The sequence below is a fragment of the Eleutherodactylus coqui genome, chromosome 5, assembly GCF_035609145.1.
Source record: "Eleutherodactylus coqui strain aEleCoq1 chromosome 5, aEleCoq1.hap1, whole genome shotgun sequence".
Classification (NCBI taxonomy): Eukaryota; Metazoa; Chordata; class Amphibia; order Anura; family Eleutherodactylidae; genus Eleutherodactylus; species Eleutherodactylus coqui.
The window spans coordinates 94,354,889-94,381,103 of record NC_089841.1 but is presented as its reverse complement, the minus strand read 5'-3'; the positions used below and the strand labels follow the sequence as shown (position 1 = coordinate 94,381,103).

The 26,215-nt window shown below is 43.3% G+C and overlaps 1 protein-coding gene across 2 annotated transcripts in view; it reads left to right on the top strand.

The window, feature by feature from the left end:
* HEXB (hexosaminidase subunit beta) overlaps positions 1–20,870 on the top strand; it is a 31,257-nt gene extending 10,387 nt beyond the window's left edge. Inside the window, exons 8-14 of one of the 2 annotated variants that reach the window (XM_066602900.1) lie at positions 1,221–1,401; positions 2,955–3,041; positions 10,152–10,224; positions 16,360–16,534; positions 19,324–19,414; positions 19,621–19,725; positions 20,541–20,870. In XM_066602900.1, the coding sequence (XP_066458997.1) occupies positions 1,221–1,401; positions 2,955–3,041; positions 10,152–10,224; positions 16,360–16,534; positions 19,324–19,414; positions 19,621–19,725; positions 20,541–20,601 (773 nt within the window). In that variant the 3' untranslated portion in view covers positions 20,602–20,870. Of the gene's footprint in view, positions 1–1,220; positions 1,402–2,954; positions 3,042–10,151; positions 10,225–14,619; positions 14,795–16,359; positions 16,535–19,323; positions 19,415–19,620; positions 19,726–20,540 lie in introns of both variants that reach the window. The other variant, XM_066602899.1, reaches the window with a different exon arrangement.
* Positions 20,871–26,215: the final 5,345 nt, after the last annotated feature.

Sequence of the window (26,215 nt, the reverse complement as noted above, 5' to 3'; positions counted from 1 at the left end):
CTGGGTCGGATCCCGCTGCGAGAATTCTCGCAGCGGAGTGTGGACCCGTGCCCCTGCAGAGACCTGCTGCTCACCCGCTCCCTGCGTCTCCTCTTCTCTATGTGCTGGCTGCTGCCCAGCCGGCGCATGCGCAGAGTGTAGCCGGCGGGTCTCTACTGACACTTGTGCGCAGGCCTCTGCGAGACCCGCACAGAAATAGAACATGCCGCGATGTGTTTTCCGCGTGTGTTTTCACTTCTGATACATCTATATTCCCTAACAGAGTATACTTAAATGTGTTTAAAAGAATTGGAAGTACATTGCCACATACTGTATGATACATAACACCTCTTGATAATTTTCAGGACTCGCTTACAGTAACTTCTAGCTGGACGCACTGATAAATCCGTCCAAGAATGTTTCACTTGCTGTTTTTTAGTCACTAAGCAGAAACTTACATGCATATATAGCGAAAGCCCCCACTTCCTTCAAAAAGTAAAGGGGTCACAACTAATTATTCAATGCTAAGTGCAAAAGTATTGGCACACCTATGTAATGTAACTTCCTGGTGTTGTACAAGCGTGAAATTTGGCACAATCGAAAACCCCATTTACACGCAAAGATGATTGCTCAAACTGTCATTCTCCCTATCTTTTGAATTAAATTTGAGCAATCATTTTGCATAAGCTGCTAATGGGCACTAATGCCCATTAGTAGCTTATTGGCTTCATTTGCATGTATGAGTCTCCCTTCACTGTATGCAGAAAACTGCAGGTGGTCTGTTATCTGCATACAGCCCGCTTGTTCTGCCACAGGACTGCAGCTGAAAACAGTGTTATTAACGCTCCCATGGGGAATCGCAGCGTGCGGTCCCTGCTATCAGCTGGATTTTAAAGTCAACATAAAATCGTTTGGCCAAAAAGCTAACAATGGCAGCATTTACATGCAACGATTATTGCTCAAAAGACCTATTTTTTTTAAGGGTAAAAAGTGAGGAGAGTGGGAGGGGCGGCACATTCTGCATAGGGACATGCTACCTGAGGACAATCTAATGCTCCTATGTGTATGCATATTTTATTCCTCGGTTCCTATGAAGTAACCGTGACTCATATAATTTTCCGTGTGAACAACAGATAAACACCTGGACCAAATAACTTGGGCGAAGCCGGATATATCAGCTGGTACATTATACAGATCACAAGATGAGGGCGCAGTTTACGATTTGTATTCTTACTTTTCAGGGCAGGTAGATCTTCTGACACCGTGCTACCAGAGTGGGAAACCCACTGGATCATTTGGGCCTATAAATCCCATTCTAGATACGACCTACAGCTTTATGCAGACTCTCTTCCATGAAATTAGTTTAGTGTTTCCTGACCAGTATCTTCATCTAGGAGGAGATGAGGTTGATTTCAGTTGTTGGTAAGTTCATTGCTTTTGAGTTATTCTTCAATGTGTTTTATTAAAAAAAGATATTAAATGCATTCCCCTGAAGAGCTCCACTGTGTTAAGAACATGAACCGTATTGCCCCCTTAAGGACCAGACACTTTTTTTAGGGCCCATGCTGTGGTTTTACAGCCCTATTATCATTTTTTAAATTTTCGTTTTTAGTGTCCTGTAGCAAAAAATTAGGCTATTCAATGCATCATGTGTATCTGAAATCTGTTTCTATAAATGCTAGAACTCGTCTCCTACAGCTACATTGATGAAAAAATAAAGATTTTACGGATTAAGGCTAAAATCTGTTATGTCACTAAGCAGTTGAAAAAACGTAGGGTGACTGAGTTCTGCGTCAGATATATTTTAAATGAGACCTAAATTAAAGGGGTTGTCCCGCGCCGAAACGGGTTTGTTTTTTTTCAATAGGCCCCCCGTTCGGCGCGAGACAAACCCAATGCATGTGTTTAAAAAAAAACAAACAAACAACGTTTAGTACTTACCCGAATCCCCGCGCTGCGGTGACTTCTTCCTTACCTTACTAAGATGGCCGCCGGGATCTTCACCCACGATGCACCGCGGGTCTTCTCCCATGGTGCACCGTGGGCTCTGTGCGGTCCATTGCCGATTCCAGCCTCCTGATTGGCTGGAATCGGCACAAGTGACGGGGCGGAGCTACGAGGACCAGCTCTCCGGCACGAGAGGCCCCATTCACCAGGGAGAAGACCGGACTGCGCAAGCGCGTCTAATCGGGCGATTAGACGCTGAAAATTAGACGGCACCATGGAGACGAGGACGCTAGCAACGGAACAGGTAAGTGAATAACTTCTGTATGGCTCATATTTAATGCACGATGTACATTACAAAGTGCATTAATATGGCCATACAGAAGTGCTGAACCCCACTTGCTTTCGCGGGACAACCCCTTTAAAAATGCATGAAGTGACTTTTTCAGGAGGTTGTTGTTTTGTTTTGTTTTTTTTTCCCCAATTTTAATGTGACTGGGGTAGGTGGGGCGTGTAATGTTTGCATATAGTTAATAGTTATGATCGATGGGTATCCTATCTCGGGGATCTCTTCCAACCCTAAACGAAGGACCCTCAGTCCCTTTTGGCATTGTCACTGGCACACTGATGCTTCTGGCACCCTGCAGGGATCTACAACACAGCTCTATTTGGGTGAATGATGGGGCTGTAAGGCAACTCCCTGCAAAGTTGGTTACCAGGATCTTTGCTGTGCAGGGAAAGGCTGCGTGTATCTTCCTGCGAATTGCCAGAGGTCCCAGCGGTGGGACAGTCACCAATCTGAAAGTGATGGCACATTCCAGAGATTGAGGGGAAGAAGCCCTTGGGCTGGGTTCACATACAGCATTTTGCAAAGTTTAGCTTTTTTGTTCTTAACGCCCGCTGCAGCCAGATATTACGCTTTGTAGTACTCTTCATTCTTGAACACCAGTTGCAGCTCCTTCTATTGGGTTGGTTACTTTCCACGTCTGTGGCAGCAATAGACCACAATATTTTGTCTTTATTCTATGCAGGAGATCCAATCCTAATATTACCAAGTTCATGGCAGAACAAGGCTTTGGCACAGATTACCGTAAACTAGAATCTTACTACATTCAAAAGTAAGTTGCTTGCTAATTTACATTTATTTTATGATTTAGTGTTTTCTGCTTAAGATGTTACTTCTATTAATCACTGTCTTCTGATTGAGGTAGCTTCAGATGCATCGGAGACTTGAGAGCATGGCTGTAAATGACGCCACCCTTATAAAAAAAGGCAGCTTAAGTTTGAAGATCAGCGCTTGAATCAAACGTGGTTCTGTATGGACAGCATAAGCTTTGTGCCAGATGTCTCCCTTCACAGCCAAATTGACTTCTTATTGGCAGACCTGGCAAGTTTTGTTTAACCCCTTGAGTGGCGGGTTTCTTACCACGCTGTCGTGCCCACCAGGGCAGGTTTTTTAAATGGTCTAATCATTGAATTTCAACTAATTTTCCAGTCGCGTTCCAAGAGCCATAACTTTTTCCATTGACCAGGCCATATGAGGGCTTGTTTTTTGCGGGACAAGTTGTACTTTTTGATGGCATCATTTTTGGGTACATATAATGTATTGCATAACTTTTGTAATAAAATTGAAGGGAGATTAGGGGGGGGGGGGGAAAGAAATTCTGCCTTTTTGTTTTTTGGATTTCATTTTTACGGCGTTCAGAATAAATAGTGTGATATCATTATTCTCTGAGTCAACACGATTCCAGCGATACCGAGTTTATACTGGTTTTTTTGTTTGTTTTGCTATTTTTGTACATTTAAAACATTTTTTTTTTTCTTAAATGTTTGCTTTGTGTCGCCACATTCCAAGAGCCGTATTAACTTTTTTTTCCATTGCCAGAGCCCTATAAGCCCTTGTTTTTTGCGGGATGAACTCTAGTCTTCATTTATCTAATTTTTTTGGAACATGTAAAATTTTGATCGCTTTTTATTCCATTTTTTTCTAGTGGCAAGATTAACAAAATCTGTACTTCTGGCATGTATTTTATTTTTGGCATGTTTTTTATTTTTCACTGCATTCTCTGAGCAGTATAAATAATATATTAAAGTAATTCTACAGGCCGGTACGATTATGCCAATACCAAATTGTAAGAGTTATTTTTCTTTTTCATGACTTTTTCACACTTAAAAAAAAGTTAAATCACCCTCCTTTTGCCATATCTATAATAAAAAAATCTAAATCATAAAAGAAAAATACATATTTGGTATCACCACGTCCGTAAATGTCCGATCTATCAAAGTTGTGCATTATTTACCCCGCATGGTGAACGTAGTCCGAAAAAAAATAAAGAACGCCACAAATGCACTTTTTCAGTCACCCTGTTTCCTAGAAAAAATGCAATAAAAAGCGAACAAAAAGTCGAATGTATTCTGGATTGGTACCACCGTAAACTACAGGACATCCTGCAAAAAATGAGCCCTCACGTAACTACGTCAACGGAAAAATTAAAAAGTTATTGTGTGCAGAAGATGCAGCAGAAAATAATTTTGAAAAATTAAATGTCTTTGAAAAAATACAAGTGCTACAGGAAAAAAAAAACCTATACAAGTTTGGTATCATAGTAATCGTACTGACCCATAGAATACAAGTTTGGTATCATAGTAATCGTACTGACCCATAGAATAAAGTTATCAGGTCGTTTTTGTTGCCGTTTGTGCGCCGTAGAAACAAAACACACAGAAAAATTGCGGAATGTAATGTTTTTTTTTTCATTTTACTCCACTTAGAATTTTGTAAAAGTTTTTCAGTACATCATATGGTACATTAAATAGCACCACTGAAATACAACTCGTCCCGCAAAAAACAAGCCCTCATACAGCAACGTCAACGGATAAAGGGGTTATGATTTTTTTAAATGGGGAGGAAAAAAAGAAATTGGGGGGGGGGGGGGGGCTGTGTCATTAAGGGGTTAAATAATGTACCGACTTCCTTCTCTGGGTCATTATGATGCACAGATACAACATGTGTGATTTTTATTTTAATTTTTTTACAAGGTAAAGGGAGACAAGTGTTTTTTTATTTTAATTCTTTTAGAATTTTTTTTTACTTTTTTATTTTGGTCCCTTTTAGGGGACTTCCACAGGGACCCATCAGGACCCCCTGATCACTTTCCGGGGGTCCGATGGTGACAGAGATCAGAGGTTTTCTCTGATCTCTGCTGTAAGAGCTGGTGCCTGGCTGTCCTCTGACAGCCAAGCACCAGCTCTCCCTGCCACAGAAAGCATCGGCTTGCTTCTGACAAGCCGATAGTCTCTATGGCAACCTATAAACAAAGCAGGAGACTTAGAAGCAGGAGATTGCCGGCATATCGTCAATAGCTTCTGCTTCTGTTGTTCAAAGCCCTTGCTTTGTTCTCTGTGGGACTGTGCAGGCAGAGCACAATGCCACAGCTTTGTGGCATTGTGCTCTGCAGCTCCCATAGTGATACATAGCCCGGAAATATTCCGGGCTATATCACTACCGGCAGTGGAGCTCGTCCCAGAAAATTTCCGGGCATGCTACTCAAGGGGTTAAACAAGTATAACTATCTAGATAAACCCCTTACACGCCATGGTCAATAGCTTAACAGCAAGGATTTGTAGTCTGCCACCGATGTACATGTGGGTGATCTCTGATGCCTGTGAGGGCAGACTCTGTACAAGCACTAGATGGGTGAACTCAGTTTATATTCACTTGCTCTACTAAAACCAGTTGAATGTGAATATTCCAGGAAGGAGGATGCTATGGGGAACTTCAGGAAGTTTATTTGGCTGTACATTGAGTAGTCAAGTCAATAGTCAAAGGTAAATAATTCCTCCAGGATGTCTTCCTGTGCAAAACAAGATGGCACTAACCAGGGAGCTGGATACAGCTTCACAGAACAGGAGACTGTTGCATGTAGAAAAGCATTTTCTTGTCCATATAATTGGGGAAGACAGCTAAAGACCATAGGTATAGCTACTGCCACTAGTAGGCAACACTAGCTATATTCCTCCTGCAGGCACCATGCTAACCATATTTAGCTTAGTGTTAGGGTTTGGGAGGCTGTGTCAGCCAGGATACTCTATAGTTTGTAGCTCTCCTCCCCTTTCCCCTCCAAAAAAACAAAACGCGTCTCTTCAGTACCAGACTTTCAAGATCCTCGCAAAGAGCGCAGGCCTTTATTCGGGTAATAGACACATTGTACGCTCAGGGCGTTATTGTTCCAGTTCCTCCCTTATAAATCCAGGATTTCTATTCAAACCTTTTCGTGGTCCCTAAAAAGGACTGCACGGTCAGGCTCGTACTGTATCTAAAGCGGCTGAACCAATATGTCCCTGAGGTCTGTAATTGCATCTATGGAACCCTAGGAGTTCCTGTCTATCGACATAAAGGATGCATACCTTTACATTCCCATCTGCACAGCGCATCAGCAATCTCTTCGCTTCGCCATACAGTCAAGCCACTACCAGTTCATGGCATTTCTGTTTGGGTTGGCCACAGCTCCCCCAAGTCTTAACGAAGATATTGGCGGCTCTCATGGCTCTCCTTCATGCCAAGGGAGTATTGGCTATCCCTTGGGGTGGGGGGGACGACACTGAGGAATCTCTCAGTACAGGGGACGTGGAGCAGAAAGGAGACCACACTTCCAATAAACATGTTGGAACTTCAGGCCATCCTACTGTCCCTGTATCACTTTGCACCTCAGCTATCAGGACTGCCAGTCTGCGTACAAACCGACAACGCGACGGCTGTCACGTACATAAACCACCAAGGCGGGACTTGCAGCTCCAGAGTCATGGTGGAAGCGGTGAAGGTTTTGAGTTGGGCCGCATAACGTTTCCCAGTGCTCTCGGCAGTCCACCTACTGGGAGTGGACAGTTGGATTGCCAACTTCCTCAGCAGAGAGACAGTCGACCCAAGAGAGTGGGAACTGCAGCTTTTCAAGCAATCTGCCGAAGGTGGGTTCAACTGGACATCGACCTGATGGCATCAAAACTCATCCGAAAACTACTAACCTTCATGGCCAAAGAGCACAGGACCTTCTGCATAGAGCAGTAGATGCACTGGTAATTCCATGGACAGTTTCAGTTCCCCTACATGTTTATTCCCCACCCCCCTTTCCATTGATCCCAAGGTTTCTCATCGCACTGGAGTTGCCCCGCAGGTTGTGGTATGCGAATCTTATTTATCTACTTGCCACTTCCCATTGCAACTTTCACTTCGGGAAGATCTGCTCTTATAGGGACCCCTCTTTCACCTGAATTTATTTATGCTTCGTTTTAGTGGCGTATCTCACCCTACGGTCCTGAGAGCCTGCGGATTTTCTGAATCTGTGATCCAGACCATGATGGATAGAAAGCCAGCCTCCTCCAAAACTTATCATCTTGTATGAAAAATTTCTTCCACTAGTGTGAGCAAGGCGTCGTTCACACCATGCTGTTCTCTTTACCCCACATCCTGTCTTTTTTTTTTTTTTTTTTTTTTCTCCAGGAAAGCCTGACTATAGGTTTCGGCCTCAGCTCTTTAGAAAATGTGGACATGATCTTTTTATTTTATTCCAATGTCCGTTGGCCTCCGACACACCAATCCATGCTTTTCTTCAAGGGGTGTCCCATGCAGTTCCCCCTCTCCATTCACCTACTCCTCCATGGGACCTGAACCTCTGGATGCTCTTCAGTCCCATCCTTTTGAACTTTTAGGTGATGTTCAGGCTCAGCTGTTGACTTGGAAGGTGGCTTTTTTTTTTGGTGGCGGTCAAATCTATCCGCCGGGTGTCAGGGTTGACAGTGTTATCGGCCAAACCTCCATTCACGGTGTCTCACCAGGACAAGGTGGTTCTCTGTCCAGTTCCTTCTTTCCTTCCGAAGGTGGTGTCTTCAACCACATCAATTACGACGTTCTGCCATCATTCTGTGCCTCGGCAGTTCATCCCAGAGAATGTGCTCTTCACAAGTTGGATCTCGTGTGAGCCTTGCGGATTTATCTTTCAAAAAATGCTGCTTTCAGGCTCTGATTCCTTGTTTGTGATCCGGAAAGGCTGTAGACCTGGTCTTTTAGCCTGCTAGGTGACCATTTCCAGATGGATCCGGTAGGCAGTAGCTGAGGCATACTGTGCCAAGGGCAGGGAGCCTCACTTCTGTGATACGGCACATTCAATTTGGGTGGTGGGGGGCCTTGTGGACAGTGCGCAACGGGGCTTCTGCTATGCAAGTGTGTAAGGCTGCAACGTGGTCCTCCTTGCACTCTGTAAAACTTTGAAAAAGTGTGTACACTCTTGTATCTGCGGACCTCTCCCTCAGTCTGAGGATTTTGCAGATGGCTGTAAACTGACCTCATGCATCCTTTCTTACTTCCCACCCCCTGGTGACTGCTCCAGAATGTCCTACGGTCTTCCGCTGTGTCCCCCAATGATACTGACTAGCAAAGAACACTTTTGTACTTACCGTAAAATGTTTCTCATATTGTTTATTGAGGGACATAGCACCCACCCTAGCTTTTTGTAAGCGTTGGCAAATGGGTTTCTCCCTGTTGGTCCGCTTTGTGGTTGAAAATGGCGTTAATACGGGTTACCATACTTAACAGGTTTGGTGCCATATACACTGTATCTGTTATTTTTGGTATCCTACTTGGCTGCTTCTACTGCTTGCATACAAACTGGTTAGTATGGTGCCTGCAGGAGAGGTCTAGGTAGTAGGAGCAGCTAACTTCTGCTTAGTGTCGCCTCCTAGTGACAGTAGCTATACCCACGGTCTTAACTGTGTCCCCCAATGACTGAAAGAGACTTTACGTTAGGTACAAAAGTCTTGTTATGATGATCACTGTATGAAGTATACATGAAACAAATACAACAGTGTCCACTAAATGCTGCAAAGCACAAGAATGTTCACTGCGCATATGAATAACGCAGCTTATATTACCTCATTCTGATTGTACTGTCACTGCTATAGACTTTCCTGATCCCCCTGTGATTAAACAGAAGCTGATGCCATGATGTACAGTACTCTGTAAGTTTTAGGAAGCTGTGGAAAAAAATGCTTTCAAAAGTAGGTGTTTGACTGACAAAAAACAAAACCAATTAAACTATTAAGGCTTTCTGCACACGGGTGTATTTGCATTGTGGAGTCCGCAGCGGGCATCCGCCTCCGGACTCTGCTGCAAATACTGCTCATTGCATTCAATGGCAAAACGCCATTTCAACCCTACAAGTGGAAATTGATTGGGTGGTGGTGTGGTGTGTGTGTGTGTGTGTGTGTGTGTTTTTTTTTTTTTTTTTTTTTTTTTCACGGAGAAGATATCGCAGCATGCTGAGATTTTTTGCGGGTTACAGGCGTCCAGCTTCCATTAAAGTCAATGGAAGCTGTCCGTCCCGCTGCACTTCCACAGTGAGCACTGTGGAAGTATCGCAGGATACACGGGGCACCCCCCACCTCCAGCGCCGGCGGCTACTGGTCAGACTACACCAGGCAGGTATGCGGGGGTCACCGGCCGGGCACCGGGTATAACTCCACTGCAGGAATCCCGCATGCGCGGTCCAACCCGCCCGTGTGCAGGAGGCCTAAGTGAATGAACAAAGTAAAAATATAAATTGAATCCATATTTGGTATGACCACCCTTTTTTGCATTCAAAACAGCATCAGTTCTTCTGGATACACTTGCATGTAGTTTTTGAAGGAACTTGGCAGAGAGGATGCATCCTTGCTCAAATCCTTTTGTTTCTTCATGTAATCCCAGACACAATCAATGATGTTGATCAGGGCTCTGTGGGGGCCATATCCCTTCCAGGACTACCTTGTACAACTTTTATGCTGAAGAAAGTTCTTGATGACATTGGCTCCAAATTGATTCTGCAGCAAGACAATGAACCCTAGACATACAGCCAATCGGACGGCTTCTGTTTTTGAGGGAAAAAATTACTTTGCTGCATTTTTTTTTTTTCCATACCTGCCTAAAGCTTTTACACAGTACTGTACATGAAAATGTGCAAAAGGGTTAAGCTTGCAATAAACATGAGAAAATTGCCACTGATCACCACTAATGTAGTATCTAGAACCACCAGAGAACAAATTTAATTGTGTCCAACCACATTGCTACTGACTTCCATCTGCCAGAGAAACTTGCCTTGAAAAAAATGTATAATTTTTTATTTATGTTTTTGTTTGATGCAGTTGCAAAAGAATGTTTATACCCTGCGCCTAATTGTGTAACTTTTTTTTTTCGCTAGGCTTTTAGACATAGTGACAAAATACCATAAGGGCTATGTGGTCTGGCAAGAGGTATTTGATAATCATGACCAGGTATGTTCTGCTTATAAGAATGGTAGCTAATGCCATGTGAAGACTGTCATTCCACTATCTAGTGATCTGTTGCTAGTGCCCCCTTTGCTTCCTCTGGCCGACACTTCTTATTTATATAGAAGGTGCTTTAAAAAGAATGATGCAAAAGTAAAGCTGACTTATTGATACATGAAGTAAAGGAACTCTTCATCAAGGCTTTAATGCACCCTATAGATGTTTCATGTGGCACAGTTGGTGCCACTAGACTAACTTAAAACAACAAAAAGATTGTAAGCTCACTCTTTCAATGGGCTTTAAATCCACTGCCTCTTTGGAAGTGCGCAGGTAACTCTGGCAAGCTGCAAGTCCCAGCAGCAAGGAAACTTCTCCATAGCAAAAGTACAAAAAGTTTTTCTTCCTTTATTTTCTTTTTATCACATGGTGGGGGACACAGATAAAACCACTAGACGCGTTTCGGCCTGTGAGGCAGGCCGTTTTAGTGCCGAAACATGTCTAGAGGTTTTATCTGTGTGTCCCACCATGTGATAAAAGAAAATAATAAAGTAAGAAAAACTTTTTGCATTGCGAAACCCAGCTTCTTCATTTTGTTATGAAGAAATTACCTTACAGCTCTCTTTGCAGTGAAATCGATAACTTAGTGTGCGGCAGATCTAGACTATGTCCCATCTGCCGCATCACTAACAGCGTCCAAATGGGAAATCCTTAAGGGGCATTAAAACCTTGAAAAGTTCTTCCATCTTTTCATGTCGTTCTGGCTGTTATGTCACTTCATGTATCAATAAATCACCTTTACCTCTGCACCATTATTTTTTAATCTCTCTTCATGACTTGTACATATATGTTTCTTATTGGTGTCTATTTCTACTGGCATTCCTCCCAGTTTTCTAAGTCGGTCCTTAGTGGCTGCTGATAGACCTACCGATCCGATAGAAAATCGGTTATGTTAGAGTGATAACCTTTCCTATTATGAGGCTGCTGCTACTTTGCTTATCCTCTCCATTAACAGCTATCCTAGCACCACATCTGAATCAATGCTATTAACATCTCTCATGCACACAGGACTTGGTTGGAGGCGCACCCATCTCTGCTCATGGTGAATCTGCCTTTGCACATTTGGAAATGTTGGCTGGTCACATCAAAATTGTCATCAATTCAAAGTGTATGGGGGCATCTTGACTTCCCTCTGTCTGCAAACTCTTTAGGTACCCATACACATTAGATGAATGTCTGCCAGCTTCAGCTGGACCAGCGGACCCTCTAATGCGTATGTGGGTGTCACAAATCTCTCCTGTCAGCAGATACTGAGGGTAAAGAAGGATCTCGAATGTTTGATTTCAACATTCCTAACCCAATTATTATTCAGTTGAACTCTTTCTGGTATTAATAATGGTCAGCATAAGCTTTACCCAGCAAATAGTAAAAAATGCATAACATTCATTGTAAGGACCCAACTATAGTGATTTAACACCAGCTTTTCTAAATGTAGAATTTTTAGAGTTGTGAGTTGGACATTAATGTTGGATATTGGCGTCCAGCCGGTGGCTCTCCAAGTGCTGCAAAACTGCAATTCTAGTCATGATCTGACATACCTTTTAGAATTTACTTGTACTATTATCCAAGAACATGTGGTCTTCCAGGACTTGAGTCAGACCCACTTAAGGACTAGCTCATCAATATTCAGGTGCCCACACCGGTCAGTTATTTAACCCCTTAAAACTACAAGGCATACTGTTATGTGCTGCAGGTTCGATCTCTCTCTGCATACAATGCAGGTGCCGGCTGTTTCTTGCAGCTAACACCCACCCACAGCAGCTCCAATAAGCTGCGCCGTTCATGGTGGTCGTTAAAATGCCCCGACCAATGTTCAGGGGTACTCTACGGCCCTCTGCGATAAGATCGCGGATGGCTGCAATTGTCGTGGCAGCCGGGGGGCCTTTTGAAAGGCCCCAGGGCTGCCGTTGCTGAGTGACTATCAAGACATGCCTGTTGCATGGCTTGATAGAATACCTGTCAGATCGCGATACGATGTATCGCATTGCAAGTTCTTGTCCCTTGGCTGTCAGAAGATGGTAGCGGTAGAAAAAAAAAAATTGGCAAAAAAAACCCCTCTAAACTTGGTATCGTACATAGCCATATAATAAAGTTATGTCATTTTGTTGCAGCATGTATGCTGTAGAAGGGCCGTCCCCTTAACCCCTTGAGTGGCACGCCCGGAAATTTTCCGGGATGAGCTCCACTGCCGATAGTGATATAGCCCGGAAGATTTCCGGGCTATGTATCACTATGGGAGCTGCAGAGCACAATGCCACAAGCTGTGACCGTGTGCTCTGCCTGAACAGACCCAGAGAGAACAAAGCAAGGGCTTTGAAAAACCAGCAGAAGATATTGCCGATATGCCGGCAATCTTCTGCTTTGTTTACAGGTTGCCATAGAGACCATCGGCTTGTCAGAAGCAAGCCGATGGTCTCTGTGGCAGGGAGAGCTTGGTGCTTGGCTGTGAGAGGACAGCTAGGTACCTGCTCTTACAGCAGAGATCAGAGAAAACCTCTGATCTCTGCTGTGTTAACCCTTTACATGCAGCAGTCTATGTGACTGCAGCATGTAAAGGGCTGTCACCATCGGACCCCCGGAATGTGATCAGGGGGTCCTGATGGGTCTCTGTGGAAGTCCCCTAAAGGGACAAAAAAAAAAAAAAAAAATTATTAAAATTATAAAAACACTTGTCTCCGTTTACTTTGTAAAAAATCAAAAACAATCACACATGTGGTATCCGTGCGTCGTAATGACCCAGAGAAGGAAGTTAATACATTATTTAACCCCTTAATGACATAGCCCCTTTTTTTCTTTTTTCCCCATTTCTTTTTTCCTCCCCCCTGTTTAAAAAATAACAACTTGTCCCGCAAAAAACAAGCCCTTATATGGCCATGTCAATGGAAAAATGAAAAAGTTATGGCTCTTGAGACGCAACTGCAAAATTAGTTGAAATTCAATGATTAGACCATTTTAAAAAACCTGCCCTGGTGGGCACGACAGGGTGGTAGGAAACCCGCCACTCAAGGGGTTAAGGGGTTAAAGCACCTGCCTCACTCGACAGAGCCCTATGGACACTTTGTATTACACCAGGCGTGGCACTATTTTGCTGCAACTCTACCTGATGATACAGCGGTATCCCATTTACTCGAATGGTATTAAACTTTCAGAAAGGACATGACACTGATGGACTTGACAGAAAGAAAAGTCCTCACCCAGCAGCACACAAATTCACAATGAGGGCAGGCCACAAAAATGCAACAGCCGTAGCGGACCAAGGTCCAGAGTCAATCCAAAACGAAATACCACGGCAGCATTAGTACAGTAGGTGCAAAAAGTTTACTTTTTATTTTGGACTGATGGATTTGACGTCGCAGACTAAGGAAGAGACCGCAGCCCCATCAAACAGCTGATCGACAGGGTGCTGGGATTCGGACCCCACATGAATTCGGTATTGATATCTTTATCCCCTTTAATGAATATGGAGGTAGATATAGACTTCTGTCAATGCAGCTTCTGTTGAAATCGTTGCATAACATTATTACTGACGTGTCACAGGTGCTTGAGAATCGCATGAAAGTTAGCCAGTAACTCCATGTCCCTCAGTTTGGGGTCCTAGCCTATGACAGGGATATATGTGTGTGTGTGTGTGTGTGTGTGTGTGTGTATATGTATATATATATGTGTGTATATGTATATATATGTGTAGATGTGTGTATGTATATATATATATATATATATATATATGTATGTATGTATGTATGTATGTATGTATGTATGTATGTATGTATGTATGTATGTATGTATGTATGTATGTATGTATGTATGTATGTATGTATGTATGTATGTATGTATGTATGTATGTATGTATGTATGTATGTATATGTATATATATATATATATGTATATGTGTGTGTGTGTGTGTGTATATATATATATATATATATATATATGTGTGTGTGTATATATATATATATATATATATATATATATATATATATATATATATGTGTGTGTGTGTATATATATATATATATATATATATATATATATATATATATGTGTGTGTGTGTGTGTGTGTGTGTGTGTGTGTGTGTGTGTGTGTGTATATATATATATATATATATATATATATATATATATATATATTGTGTGTGTGTGTGTATGTATATATATATATATATATATATATATATATATATATATATATATATATATATATGTGTGTGTGTATATATATATATATATATATATATATATATATATATATATATGTGTGTGTATATGTATATTTTTGTAAGGATGTGTGACTAGACTTCTGCCTTCACATTCCTATTAAACTTCCATCTATTGCAATCGTTGCAGATTAATCCTGATACTATAGTGGAGGTGTGGAAGGGAGAAAACTATAAGGAAGAATTGTGCAAAGTGACAGCTGTGGGCCTATCTGCTATTCTCTCAGCCCCCTGGTACCTAGATCTAATTAGTTACGGACAGGACTGGCAGAAATACTACAAAGTTGAGCCACTAAGTTTCAATGGTTTGTTCACTTTTTAATCTTCTAATAACTACTAACCTTGGTTTACTTGATTTTCTTTTACACATCATTCTAGAGTTTAATTGTATAACACTTGTGCTACAAAGGGCTTTTTAACTGTCTAATAACCACCCCTTTTCCTGTTATGTTCCTTGATGAGGCGATGCCAATACCTTTTTATTTTGTGATGCAGCAACTCGTTTAAAAAAACAAAAACTTTTTAAAAATATTACAGCACTCTTTTTCGTTGACCACATATAGAATGTACTGCAGTATATTGTATGTTTACAGATATCCTATTCAGCCCCACCACAGTCAGGGCTTAATGGGCAAAAGTCCATGGCAGTAATGGGAAGGCAGGACCCTAGTTCACCATGACAAGCGAACCAAAACTCATGATTTTGTTGCAAAGGATAGAATTGGGAAGGGGTTCAGGTGATGGAGGGAGCCCACTTCTGTCAGGCCATTTAGATGGAATTGTGAGCTACTATTCTGGAGGTTAAGCCTTTAGATGCTGCTTCCAGTACGATCTCAGGTAGTATAGTAGCTGGGCATTAGCTGTCAAAGAGCCAAAATCCATCACATATGGTGTCCATACAATGGCATCTAATTCGCCGTACATGTATGGTGCTCAATGGTAAGGGTTAAAGCTCTGCGGAATAAGTTGGTGCTATACAAATAAAGATTATTATTAAAGGCTATGGGCTCTTTGTGGGGGTAGGACACTTTGTATTTTGGGCCTTTTTTCATATAAAGTGCAGGAGTTTTAATAAAACCCTACTGCAGTTTTGGCTTCTGCAGCTTCTATATTGCTCTGTATATAGCAAGCTGCAGAATGCTGTTCACTAGCAAATCCAGGAATGAGCTTGTCAGACAGCTCGGTCTCGATTCTGTTTCTCCTCTCCTAGGCTGATTTATGATTAACTCAAACTTATGGATTCTATGGTTCTGAGTTCTTGGCTTGAGTGGTGTATAGCCTCTTACGATTAGACAGACAGACCAAGCCTCAAAGACTGTAATAGAGCTCATGCATTTTCCTTTAATCCTTGTCACTTAGAGTGATGATCAAAGAGAATGTGTTTAGTATCTAGAATATTTTGAGATTCCTACATTATAACACGCATGCAGCGGTATTGGAGGGGTGGGGAGACTGGATAACGGCACCAGTGGAATTGATGGCATATGTGGTAAGCCTGCCTACCATTCCGACAGGTCACCTTTGCTTAAAACTATCTTGGCTGTTCTTGCTTCTCTGCTTGTATTATGGCCTTGCCGTCTTTGAATTGTCCATTTTAAAATGTAAGATTTCTAAATAATACCCGATTATTCAGGTCCTCAGCAGCCACAACCAGGGCAAAGCTTTAAACTTGTGGGTTCTTGTAACCGGCTAACTTTTCTATGCTACTTGCAGAAAGTTATCATTCTTTGCATCCTCTTCTATCAGACTCCATATCGGGTGTCTGACTGAAAACCAGGTTTATTGGAGCTTCTATGACTTACTGATGTGTAGTCTCGCTCTCTTTGCAGGTGTAAGATACTTTATTAAATAAGTCTTTGCATTTTCCCAGTTGAAACCAGAGACCGTTGTTGAAGTTTGGAAGGAAAATGGTTATCAGCAGGAGATGGCGGCTGTTACGGCTGCCGGGTTTCAGGTCCTTCTGTCTGCTCCCTGGTATCTAAACCGCATTTCCTATGGTCAGGATTGGATCCCAGCCTACCGTGTAGAGCCAACAAACTTTACTGGTGTGTTCTGGTGCCTCTTTACCCCAACCAATCTATTTGTACATAACAGCATTCTACTAGAGCAGCACGTTGTTTGTTCTGAAACCATTTAGTTTAAAATTCGAGTTTCTCTACAAAAAGCTCCAAAACTTTCACATCCTCACATGGTCTGAAACGGTAATGTGACAGTTGTGGGTCTTCTCTCTCTCCCCCCCCCCCTTCCCCATTTTGAGAAGTCCGTGTAGCCCTAGGAGATTTAGAACTGAGAGCCTAAAAGGGGGTTGTCCCACATGTCTTTTGGATAGGGCATAAGTATCTGATCTGTGGAACTCTGGCGTCTGGAACCACCACCGATCACGAGAATGGGATTTCTGAAGACCCTTAAATGAATGGAGGTTGCGTGTTACAAGGAGCAGCTGTCTACAAGGAGTGTGGGGTTCCTTTGCTATTTGGAATTACAAGTTGCCATTTCTCATGGAGTAGTTAACAAACAAGTAGCAAATCGAACTTTGCTACTTAAATCAGCATCAAAATACATATGCATTGCAATGAATGAAATTCACGATGGAAAATCTGATGCAGATTCCCCCCCCCCCCCCCCCCCCCCCCCCCCCCGTAAGTGAATGGGGTTGATTAAAAGCCCCTTCATTTACGTTGTAAGGTACATTGTTGCTAAATTGTGGCACTTATTCTGCAGCCGATATTCCGTTTTGTGCCCTCGAAACAGACGGGAAACAGGATGTGTTACGAGTTTTTGGTTGCTTTTTGATTATGGGTCAGAGTGGGAGTGGGGTCCATTTGTATAGCCTTATAAGCTAATAATGCATCTGTTTGCTTTCCATGGAGTTACTTGGACAGCACATGGCCCCCCAAAAAATCTAGTCGTGTCTAGAGATGAGCGAGCACCAAAATGCTCGCTATTCGAGTCGAGCTTTTTGTAATATTCGAGAGCTCTATTTGGGTAACGAACCCCATTGGGAGACCCGAGCATCTTTGCAATGGAACCGCCAGGTGCCGAGTGTTTCCTCTCCCCCCTCTCCCGTGGACGTGTGCACGCTGGCACGTCACAGCAGGAAGTGGTAATGCGGAGAGGGGTCGAACACGGCGTGGTACTGGCTAGAGTAACGAGCACCATCGAGTATGCTAATACTCGAACAAGCATGTTCGCTCATCTCTAGTCGTGTCCCTTTTTCAAACTCTGTCCACTGGTCCGAGTAGAAAAGCACTCAGGCATTTCTGCCGTATGAGTACAGCTTTATGCTATGATCAGTTGTCAGATTTGCTTATGAAAAATCTAAAATGAATTTACAATGGACTTGCGACAGAGACCGAAGGCTGACACCGGGATCGTTGCTACAGATGTGCAGTTGATGTGTCAAAGATACACCCAGGGCTTAGTCGGGGCTAATCTGTGGCTTTTCCATGCAGAATCCATGAGAAGAATGAACATGCAAATTCTTCTCATAGATTGTTTTTGTGGCTGGACAAAAAAATGCTCGGTCACCCCCACCACCACATATGTGTGCATGTCAGGTGCAGAATTTTAGTGGCACTGATCAGAACTTGATGAGGACTTCTACATGAAAATCCTCAAGTACCCTTTTTATTTTCCACTTTAGGTCTAATGAAACTGTCATTGCTAACTTTATGCTAGTCTTAAGTATTTGGGATTTCCTATTACTAGAATTTGTTATTTTAAGCAGGGACTTGCTCTCGGGGACTTGCTATAGGAATCCTCTTCATGCAGTTGGATGTAATGCAGCTTCCAAAGAGGTGAATGAGTATGTTGCAACGACCTTTTTAAGAAGGCATTCTTCCGTGTATGCATTGCATGTAGAGGAGACTATCTATACACATGCATTCAACGCCTGCACTGCTCTGTACTAAAGGAGCTATGGAAACTAACACTATGCTGCGCCAAGTACACATTTGGGAATGCGCGTTACCTTGCTGCCCGTAGTCAAAACCAAATGGTAAGGTTAAACTCAAAATGAGGAAACCATAGTCATTGCAACCTTAGGGCTTATTCACACGGGCGTATTTTTCATCAATATTTTGTGAGCCAAAACCAGGAGTGGGACGTATAGAGAGAAAGTATAATGGAGCATTTTGCATGTCTTCCATATTTTGGATCCACTCCTGGTTTTGGCTCACAAAATACTGATTAAAAATATGCCCGTGTGAATAAGCCCTTAGACTGGATTCTCTGTCCTGAGCCTGCATCCTGTACACTCGCAGCAAAGAGCTTTTTGTTATGCCTATGACCTAACTGATCTAAAAAGCCTCTGCTTGCTGTGCATGCAGGATCCTATCACTCCATAGTGTGTTGTGATGACTCCATTGTGAGAACATACTGTATACCTTCTCTTGCTCATGGGTGGTTCTGTACATGATCTGCAATGTGAGCTTTTGCATTGAGTGTTTGTGTCTACATTATTTTCTCTCTCCTACTATCAAGTCTATCTTGAACCTGTGGGTATTGTGTTTTTTAAGGCCTCATATACCCCACAGGTTATGGACCCCATAGCATGAACAGAAAGACCCATATGCTGGTGGTATATCCTGAATCTGCTGTGTACACGGATACTAGGCGCTACTGAGGAATACATTATTTTTATTTCCCATTTTTCTCAGTAACTTTTTTTTGTTTGCTATAAATCAGAAATGTGGCGACCTGCAGCTACTGATACGGCTCTGTAAATGTTGACCCTTTGTATAAGTTTTAACTACTAACACTTGGTTTGGCTGTGGTGTTAGTATGACTGACATGTATGTTTGCAGAACGATTGATTTCCTTTGTGTTGCTGCAGGGACGGTGGAGCAGAAGGCGCTGGTGATTGGTGGTGAAGCTTGTATATGGGGAGAGTTTGTGGATTCTTCAAACCTCATTCCAAGACTATGGTAAGCAACAACTGACCCATCTGTTATATATAAATCTAATGTATAGGTAACAGGCTAGAAGATAGTATAGAATTGTCTCTTGCTGTCCTTGCCTTGAATATTTGGACCAAGAAAATCGAGAGAACTTAGAATGTCTCATACTATGTGTTGTAATGAAATCCACAACGATCCAAAAAACTGCAGTATTGCTATTTCTCATTACATAGGCCCAGAGCCAGCGCAGTTGCAGAAAGACTTTGGAGTAGTAAAGATGTCACCTCATTGGGGGATGCCTATTCCAGACTTATCAAGCACCGCTGTCGTATGGTCAGGTAAATTCACTGCGGCCCACCAGCATTCATTTACACTTTTTTTTTTCCCCGCCTTCCTCTGGATTAACATGGGGGGGAACATTTTGTCTTTTTTCAGCCTAGCATACTATGTTGACCACACATCTTAGGATAAAGTCAGTGCAGCTCTTCTCTTTCCTCTTCTTTCCACACCACCCCCACCCAAATACTTGTATCTGTTCACCCGTACAGGCTCTTTAAAATCTGCTTTCCAGTGTCAAGTAGGTGGTCCCCAATGCTTTCAATCAAGTTCAAGGTCTCCTGTTGACATTGAGTAGTGAGAACCTCCTACTTGATACATTCACAGCTCCAGGGAAGGTGATTAAAGGTGCTGCCTGGTTTGGAAAGCTTCTCATATCAAAGCTTGTTTAGCAACCAGCTGATTGAAGAGAGACATATAAGCTGTCCAGTCCATGCACTAACATGATTGATGACGGTACTTTTAAGGGGAAGGTAGACCTCTGTTTTGCACAGTTTAACAGAGTTAGATGCCATATTACAAGGTATTCTACCCTACAAGCTTTGCTTCTAAGAAAATACTTCTTAATATGTTATCTAATTGTTTTGTTTTTGTTTACTTAATGCCATTATTGGGAAAGCAAACAGGTCCACCAGCACTGAGAAGTGCTGGACCACCAAAATAGAATTCTGTTCAGGCCTTTTGTATCCAGTTTAGTTGTAGGCGCTTTCCTTATCAGATTTTGCTAGTGTATTCAGCGCTATAGAACATTTGGACTAATCATATACAAGTACATCTTGAGTTCTAAACTTGTACATTGTTCTTGTATTTCTCCTAGGCGTGGAATCTCTGCAGAGCCTCTATACACCGGATATTGTGATCATGAAGTCAATGTCTAGATCACTCAAGCAAAAAGAAAGCTGAATTTTGGGCCATATATACCGTACCAATCACAATGTGTTATCTTGTAAGGCTGAAACCACAATTTGAATCAAAGCCAGAAGTCTCTTCAAAATGAGTGCTAAATACATGGGAAGGACTTTTCCTTCATGCTGGACACATTTATGGGCTTTTTAATTCCGTTCTAAAGCTTTAAATCATCATTGCCTTTTCAAAATTAAATTATAAACTTTATTTACAGTTTCATGTAATAAAGTCTTTACAATAACGTGGGGTTTTGATGGTTATTTTAAGTCTGGCTAAAAACAGCAGCACATTTGTTCACAAGTACAGTAGTGTACCCCTCACATGTTCTGAATCATGAAGGGATCACCAAGTAGTACACTTCTGGTTTTCCCATATACTTTAACAAAACAAATACAGGTGTATATTTTTTTTTTTTTTTTTTTTTTTAGATTCTTCATAGCCAGACTTTAACAGTGAGATTCCAAGTGATAAAGGGCAACAAGGTTGGATTGGTGGGACCTATGCAATGTAAATTTTGAGGTTCGTGAAAATAACTTTGAAACGCATATTTATTGCACACCATAGCAGATCACTGTAGTGTACTTCAGAACAGAAAATACAAACTTGGTTTGCCAAAAATTGCTTTAATTCAGGAGCAACGACTTGACTGACCCACAATAGAGTGCAGCTGCCATCTCTGCAACTGTAACTCAAAATTAGAATTTCTCATCTGTATCATGGGGGAACACAGCTGAAGACTGAGGTATAGCTACTGCCACTAGGAACCGATACTAAGCAGAAAGTGTTGGCTCCTCCAAGCTATACCCCTCCTGCAGGAACCATGCTAACCAGTTTTAGCTTGGTGTCCACAGGAGGCAGACCTCTTCATAGTCTGTCTTCAGGACCCCCTTTTGGGCTTCAGGAATACAGGGAGGCAGGACTCCCCGTTACCCCAACCGAGGAGGGTGAACGGAACAGAGTTAATCTTTGTCTGTCCCTACCTCTAGAAGAAAAGGAGGCACATTCAAGTCCACTTAATTGTGACCAGCCAGCGATGGGGTTCCCCATTCCTGGAGCACTCCCATTCTTTCTCTAAAGGACAGTGAGTAGATGGGGTCACTGCAGGAAAATGGGAATGCTTATACGTGCAAGTATATGGGAGTTAAGTATGTGTTCCCCCATCCATCCTCTCTTCCTCTAGCCATCTTCTACATCCCTGCTCAGCCTTTTATCCTGGCTCTTGAGGTTGGCAAGGGGGCACATGGAGACATGGCGCTTAAATTACTTCATCCCCTTATCTTGACGACATCTTGATAAAGGCCCCAACCCTATTGCATCACTTATGCAGGGATTACTCTGGTTGCCATATAGTCAGGAAGGAAATTTTCCTCCATAGGAGCTAATTGGCTCGCAGGGTTTTTTTTTTTTGCCTTTCTCTGGACCTATAAGGGAGAGGTTAAACCAGTCTAAACAAGATGGACATTGTCTTCATTCAGCCTAACATACCATGAAACACCATCCAGGTTTGGTTGGATCGTTAATAGAGATGAGCGAGCCTACTCGGCCACTCCCCTTTTTCGCCCGAGTACCGTGATTTTCGAGTACTTCCGTACTCGGGCGAAAAGATTCGGGGGGACGCCGTGGGTGAGTGAGGGGTTGGAGTGGGGGGGGGGGGGAAGAGAGGGCTCCCCCCTGTTCCCCCGCTGCTGCTGCCATATCCCCAAAACCTCCCCCCCCCCCCCCCCACCGCGCCTCCCAAATCTTTTCACCCGAGTACTGAAGTACTCAAATCGCGGTGCTCGATCGAGTAATTACTCGAAACGAGTAGGTTCGCTCATCTCTAATCGTTAACCATCTCAAGTCCTGCCTAACACAGTCACATAGTCTGGTGTTTCTGGGCCTGATTTTCAACACTGCTCAAGCTTGCATATTCTTACAGAAGCCAAAACTACTCCTCCAGAAGCAAGTATGCTCTTTGCTAACTACGCATCCAATGATAATTTGTTGCTGCATGAGAGTCCTGAGGTTGATGGTCTCAATCCTTCGAGGTGATCTCATTTACCTAATTTCATGCTCGGCCGTTCCAGTGGCCCATTCTTTCAATGTGACAAATCGGTGCACACACTCTACCAGAAGATTCAGATACCTCGGCAGGTGCAGCTATTCCTCCGGTGGTGGCTGGAACCCTCACGAGTGCAGGTGAGACTCTGATTTCTGACTAATGGAAGTATTGACAACAGATGCCAGCTTATTTGGCTGGAGGGGGAATAGAACCCTGAGGGATCTCTCAGCGCAGGGTACATGGAGCAGCAAGGAGGCCACACTTCCAATAAACACATTGGAACTTCAGGCCATTTTACTGTCCCTGTATCACTTTGCACCCCAGCTGACAGCTGCCAGTTCCCGTACAAACTGACTCCCAGCATCATGGCGGAAGTGGCAAAGATTTTGAATTGGGCCAAAGACTTCCCCACCCCACCCACCAACACTCTCGGCTGTCCACATACTAGGAGTGGACAATTGCATTGCCGACTTCTGCAGCAGAGAGACAGTTGATCCAGGAATGGGAACTACACCCTGAAGTCTTTTAAGCAAAATAAAGGTGGGGTCAAGCAGACGTCGACCTGATGGCGTCAAGAATCAACCGCAAACTACCAACCTTCGTGGGCAGATCACAGGACACTCAAGCCCGAGCAGTGAATGCACTGGTGATTTTGTGGACAGTTTCGGTTCCTGCATGTGTTTCTTCTCTTTTCACTGATCCCGAAGGTTCTTGAGAATTACTGAGAGGCCTTCCATCTTGACCTTCTTATCGCACCAGCATGGCCTCACTGTGCATGGTACATGAATCTCTATCTACTCGCAAACTCCTCGTGGCGACTTCCACTTCGAGACCATCTGCTCTTACAGGGACACCTCCACCAGAATTTGTCAACTCTTTGTTTATTGACCTGGCCGTTGAGCCCATGGATTTTCAGAGCTGGTGATCCAGACCACGATGAAGTTCAGAAAACCAGCCTGAGTGTCGTTCCGTGAGCCTTTTCGATTTATCTTTCTAAAACTGCTCTCAGATGCCGTGATTCCTTGTTTGTGATTCCTGAAGTCCAAGGATGTGGTCTTGCAGCCTCCAAGGTAACCATTTTTACAGATGGATCTGTTCAGCGGTGATCGAGCCATACTGTGCCGAGGGCAGGGAGCTGCCCTTCTCAGTTATGATACACTCAACGCCGGCGGCGGGGATCTCATGGGCAGTGCACGGGACTTCTGCTGTGTAAGTGTTTAAGACTGAAAAAGTGTATGAGGAGGACCATGCCATAAAGTTTTAGAGAATGCATACTTCTGCACCTGTGGACACCTCCCTTGGTCAAAGAGTTTTGCACACGGCTATAAACTGACCTCATGCATCCCTTTCCTACTTCCCACCCCCTCGGGACTGCCCTAGAACATCCCATGGTCTTCAGCTGAGTCGTTTCTCTCTTCCCCCCCCCCCCAATAATACGGATAAAAAAAACCCAAGATTTTTGTACTTGCTGTAAAATCTTTCTCGTCTCGTTCAGTGCGAGGGACAGCATTGACAAATCTGTTTCTCCTTGTTGGAGAGTTCGGTCTGTGGTTGAATATGGTGTTACAAGTTACCGTTCTTAACAGGCTTGTGGCCATAGATTGCATTGTTGTTTTTCATATCCTACTTGGCTGCTGCTACTGCTTGCATAAAAACTGGTTAGCATGGTGCCTGCAGGAGAGGTGTAGGTAGTAGGAGACACTAACAATGAACGAGACTAAAGAGATTTAACGGCAAGTACAGAAAATAGGGATTTATCCTACTATTAATTTCCTTTCTTGAGGTCATCATGACAGCATACGATAGAGGTTGTCTGCTGATGCCCTGTGGGGACAGCAGAGCGTAAAAGAACCTTCACCAAACAAGTGTGTTCCAAATAACCACAGTGCCTAGTTTCTTAACCAGTAGCTGTGTTATTCTCCACAGAAAGAATTTTACATCCACACATTAACCTCATGTGACAAGAATTAAATTATACAGGAAATGGGGGGGGGGGGGGGGGGGTGTCATGATGACCCCAAGCAAGAGAATTAATGGTAGGATAAATGTCTATTTTCCCCCTTGTCCTCTTGACAGCATACGATGGAGGAATACCAAATTATAAGAAGGGTGTCAGGGAGGGATTACAGCCTGTAACACCTTCCTACCAAAGGCTGTATCTCGCCCGGCCTCTAGGTCCAGTCTGTTATGTTTTACAAACGTTTGGCTACTAGCCCACGTGGCAGCCCTGCAAATCTGATAAGTAGAAGTGTGGGCCTTCTCTGCCCAAGAACACGCTATGGCCTGAGTGGAGTGGGCCTTCAGTTGGGGGGAACGCCCTGGGACTTGTCCTCCTGGATAACTCGCCTGAGCAATCGAATCTTTAGAAGCGGCCTTTCCTTTGGCCGACCCCTGAAATTAAACAAAGTTTTTCAGATTTTCTGAATGATTTTGTTGCCTCTAAGTATGCTAGCACAGCCCTCTTCACATCTAAGCTATGGAATTTCCGTTCCTTCTCATTCCTGTAATCCTGCCAGAAAGAGGGAAGAGTAATTGTCTGGTTTCTATGAAAGTCTGACAGGACTTTTGGCTGGAAAAAAGGGGCCAACGTAAACGTGATCTTTTCCCTATAGGATGGTCCACCCCGCTGTCTATAAGATAGAGACTGGGTTGCTTGTCCCAGGCCCTGTCGACCTTTCACATAAGAGGAGCCGAGAATATTGTTGTTCAGGCATTTGGTGATCCACCATTTGAACCCCTGGCGGACTCACCCATTTACAACCTTATGTGTAAGGTATCCCTCCTATTGGCAATCATGTTGGCTAGAAGCAAACAGATCTATCTGTGGTGTCCCCCATTTTGTGGCAAGTGAACTGAACACCTCAGGATGCAATTCTGATTCTCCAGGATCCACTACTTTCCTGCTGAGGAAATGTGGAGTCGTGTTCTCGGCTCCTTATGTGGAGTTGCTTGTTCCGCCTATTGTAGAATCTTTCCCACCTGCTCGAAGAGAATTCCTGGTGGCGAATGAGTGATACTGCAGTCATGTTGTCTGAAAGGATCCTAACGTGACTCCCAACTAACTATGCGTGAGGGCTGCGTAGTAACTTCCAAACCGCATTTAACTCCTTGAAATTGGAGATATCGGTTATCTTATAAGGATCTCAGGTGCCCTGCATGTGTCCCTCCCCTGGAGGGGGAGGTTCTTTCATACTCTGCCGCTTTCTGTCCCCACAGGGCATCAGAGGACAACCTCCATCATATGCTGTCATGATGACGAGGGGAAATCTTGTTTTCATTACAGAGGTCTTAGCTTTCATACCGTGTATGTGATGTGCATTCGTGTATTGCAGGGCCATAAGCTCTATATTTAAGACAAAGTATAATGGTACCTTGGGTGGTCATGCACCTGAAGAACACTATGAAGAGCCTGTCAAATGAGCAGCAGCCTCCCAGGGTGAACAGCATGCACCAGAGTACAGCCAGTATCAAGTAGCAGAAGGAGATCTTGGAGTGCTGAGGCACGAGAGCCAAGACAAATCAATAGAAAGAGAAATCCTATAATA